Here is a 2,953-nt window from a genome sequence, read left to right on the forward strand (position 1 = left end):
ACAGATAAGTATAGTGTTTTACCTGAGGGGTGACAGTATGCACAGATAAGTATACTGTTTTACCTGAGGGGTGACAGTAGGTACAGATAAGTTTATTGTTTTACCTGAGGGGTGAGAGAAGTTACAGATAAGTATAGTTTTTTACCTGAGGGGTGACAGTATGCAAAGATAAGTATATTGTTTTACCTGAGGGTTGACAGTATGTACAGATAAGTATATTGTTTTACCTGAGGGGTGACAGTATGCACAGATAAGTATATTGTTTTACCCGAGGGGTGACAGTAGGTACAGACAAGTATATTGCTTTACCTGAGGGGTGACAGTAGGCACAGATAAGTACAGTGTTTTACCTGAGGGGTGACAGGATGCACAGATAAGTATACTGTTTTACCTGAGGGGTGACAGTAAGTACAGACAAGTATAGTTTTTTAACCTGAAGGGTGACAGTAGGTACAGACAAGTATAGTTTTTTAATCTGAGGGGTGACAGTAGGTACAGACAAGGATAGTTTTTTAACCTGAGGGGTGACAGTAGGTACAGATAAGTCTAGTTTTTTAACCTGAGGGGTGACAGTAGGTACAGACAAGTATATTGCTTTACCTGAGGGGTGACAGTAGGTACAGATAAGTATAGTTTTTTACCTGAGGGGTGACAAGATAAGTATATTGTTTTACCTGAGGGGTGACAAGATAAGTATATTGTTTTACCCGAGGGGTGACAGTAGGCACAGACAAGTATATTGCTTTACGGTGACAGTAGGTACAGAGAAGTATAGTTTTTTACCTGATGGGTGACAGTAGGTAAAGGAAAGAATAGTGACATCTGTGTATCTTTACACTGCTGTTCTCCAGTGTTCCAGAACTCTCCAAAACAGAAAGAGGTTCTACATTAAAACAAGAGGCCCAGAGGGCCTGTATCGCTAAGTATAGTTTTTTTAGCTGAGGGGTGACAGTCGGTACAGATAAGTATAGTGTTTTACCTGAGGGGTGACAGTAGGTAAAGGTAAGAATAGTGACATCTGTGTATCTTTACACTGCTGTTCTCCAGTGTTCCAGAACTCTACAAAACAGAAAGAGGTTCTACATTAAAACAAGAGGCCCAGAGGGCCTGTATCGCTCACCTGAATAAGTTTAAAATAATTGGTATGAAGTAAAGATATAGCACTCCATGGTAGGTGCTTTAAGTACATATGAAAGACCAGAAAGATCCATCCAGTACTTGAGATATAGCGAGAACAAACTTCAATCAGAGCCCCACCCCTATGCCCTTAGGGGGGTCATACCCACCGTTTATACAAAATTGAGTCCCCTTGGCCAAAGGATGCCCCAGACTAAATAAGGATAAAATCCCTTAATCACAATGGTCGAAGAAGGATATTAAAGGTTTTACCTCTATTTCTCCTATTGGACCCCGCTCTTCTGCCCCTGGGAGACAACACCCACCATTTATACAAAATTGGTTCCCCTTTACCCAAGGATGCTTCACACCAAATATGGACCAAATCTTTTCATTCCTACAGAAAAAGAAGGATTTTAAAGAATAATTTGCTATGTTTCCCCTATTCGGCAACGCCCCTCAGGCCCCTGGGGGGTCAGACCCATGGTTTATAAAAAATTGGTACCCCTTCACCCAAGGATGCTTCAGACTAAATATGGAATAAATCCTGTCATTCCTACAGAAGTAGAAGGATTTTTAAGAATTTGCTATATTTCCCATATTGGGCCCCGCCCCTCAGCCCCCAAGGGGGCCAGACCCACAGTTTACACAAAATTGGTTTCCCTTAACCCAAGGATGCTTCAGACCAAATATGGACCAAATCCTGTCATTCCTACAGAAGAAGAAGGATTTTAAAGAATAATCTGCTATGTTCCCCTATTGGGCCCCGCCCCTCAGGCCCTTCGGGGGCCAAACCCATGGTTTATACAAAACTGAGTCCCCTTGGCCCAAGGATGCTCCAGACTTAATAAGGATAAAATTCCTTAATCCCTAGGGTAGGAGAAGGATTTTGAAGGTTTTACCTCTATTTCCCCTATTCGGCCCCAGCCCTCTGCCCCAAGGGGGGCCACACCCACCATTTATACAAAATTGAGTCCCCTTGGCGTAAGGATTCTCCAGACCAAATTTAGTCAAAATCTACTTGGCCGTTCTGAACACGCTGCGGTATGGCATAAGCTCACCATGGTCCTATGGACCAGGTGAGCTAACCAGTCTAAAGTTGAGAACTATAAAGGCAAACAATGAAAGTGAAATGTATTTTTTTGTCTATTATCATGTCAAAAACTCTTACTGTAAAAACACCTTACTACCAAACAGTGATACTTACTGTAAAAACACCTTACTACCAAACAGTGATACTTACTCGTGATATTGTCTGCTTGCTGACTTGGCTCATGATAATTATTTTGCTCCTAGAAACAAGAAAAGAACTTTCAATTTTACAACAGAAATGTTATAAGTTGGTTTGAACATTGCATTGGCAACTTTATATATTTAGAAGTTAAAAATGTATAAATGTTGATGATAGATGCCATTTATTTTTGCACTAGTAATATAAGCTTGTGCAATGGGTGTCTGGACATGGCAATGGGTGTCTGGACAGTGCAATGGGTGTCTGGACATGGCAATGTGTGTCTGGACAGTGCAATGTGTGTCTGGACAGTGCAATGGGTGTCTGGACAGTGCAATGGGTGTCTGGACAGTGCAATGTTTGTCTGGACAGTGCAATGGGTGTCTGGAGAGTGCAATGGGTGTCTGGACAGTGCAATANCAGTGCAATGGGTGTCTGGACAGTGCAATGGGTGTCTGGACAGTGCAATGGGTGTCTGGACAGTGCAATGGGTGTTTGGACAGTGCAATGGGTGTCTGGACATCGCAATGGGTGTCTGGACAGTGCATTGGTGTCTGGACGGTGCAATGGGTGTCTGGACGGTGCAATGTGTGTCTGGACAGTGCA

General features: G+C 42.6%; 1 protein-coding gene across 1 annotated transcript in view; it reads right to left on the reverse strand.

Annotated features, from left to right (window-relative positions):
• Positions 1-2,426, reverse strand: part of LOC110456006 (TBCC domain-containing protein 1-like) — a gene marked incomplete at its 5' end in the record, with an annotated part of 18,196 nt that extends 15,770 nt beyond the window's left edge. The window contains 2 exons of the mRNA XM_021506516.1: positions 980-1,059; positions 2,360-2,426. Coding sequence (XP_021362191.1) covers positions 980-1,059; positions 2,360-2,426 — 147 coding nt within the window. The remainder of the gene's footprint in view (positions 1-979; positions 1,060-2,359) is intronic.
• Between the last annotated feature and the right edge of the window lie 527 nt (positions 2,427-2,953).

This window comes from Mizuhopecten yessoensis, unplaced genomic scaffold (genome assembly GCF_002113885.1).
Source record: "Mizuhopecten yessoensis strain PY_sf001 unplaced genomic scaffold, ASM211388v2 scaffold8463, whole genome shotgun sequence".
Lineage (NCBI taxonomy): Eukaryota > Metazoa > Mollusca > Bivalvia > Pectinida > Pectinidae > Mizuhopecten > Mizuhopecten yessoensis.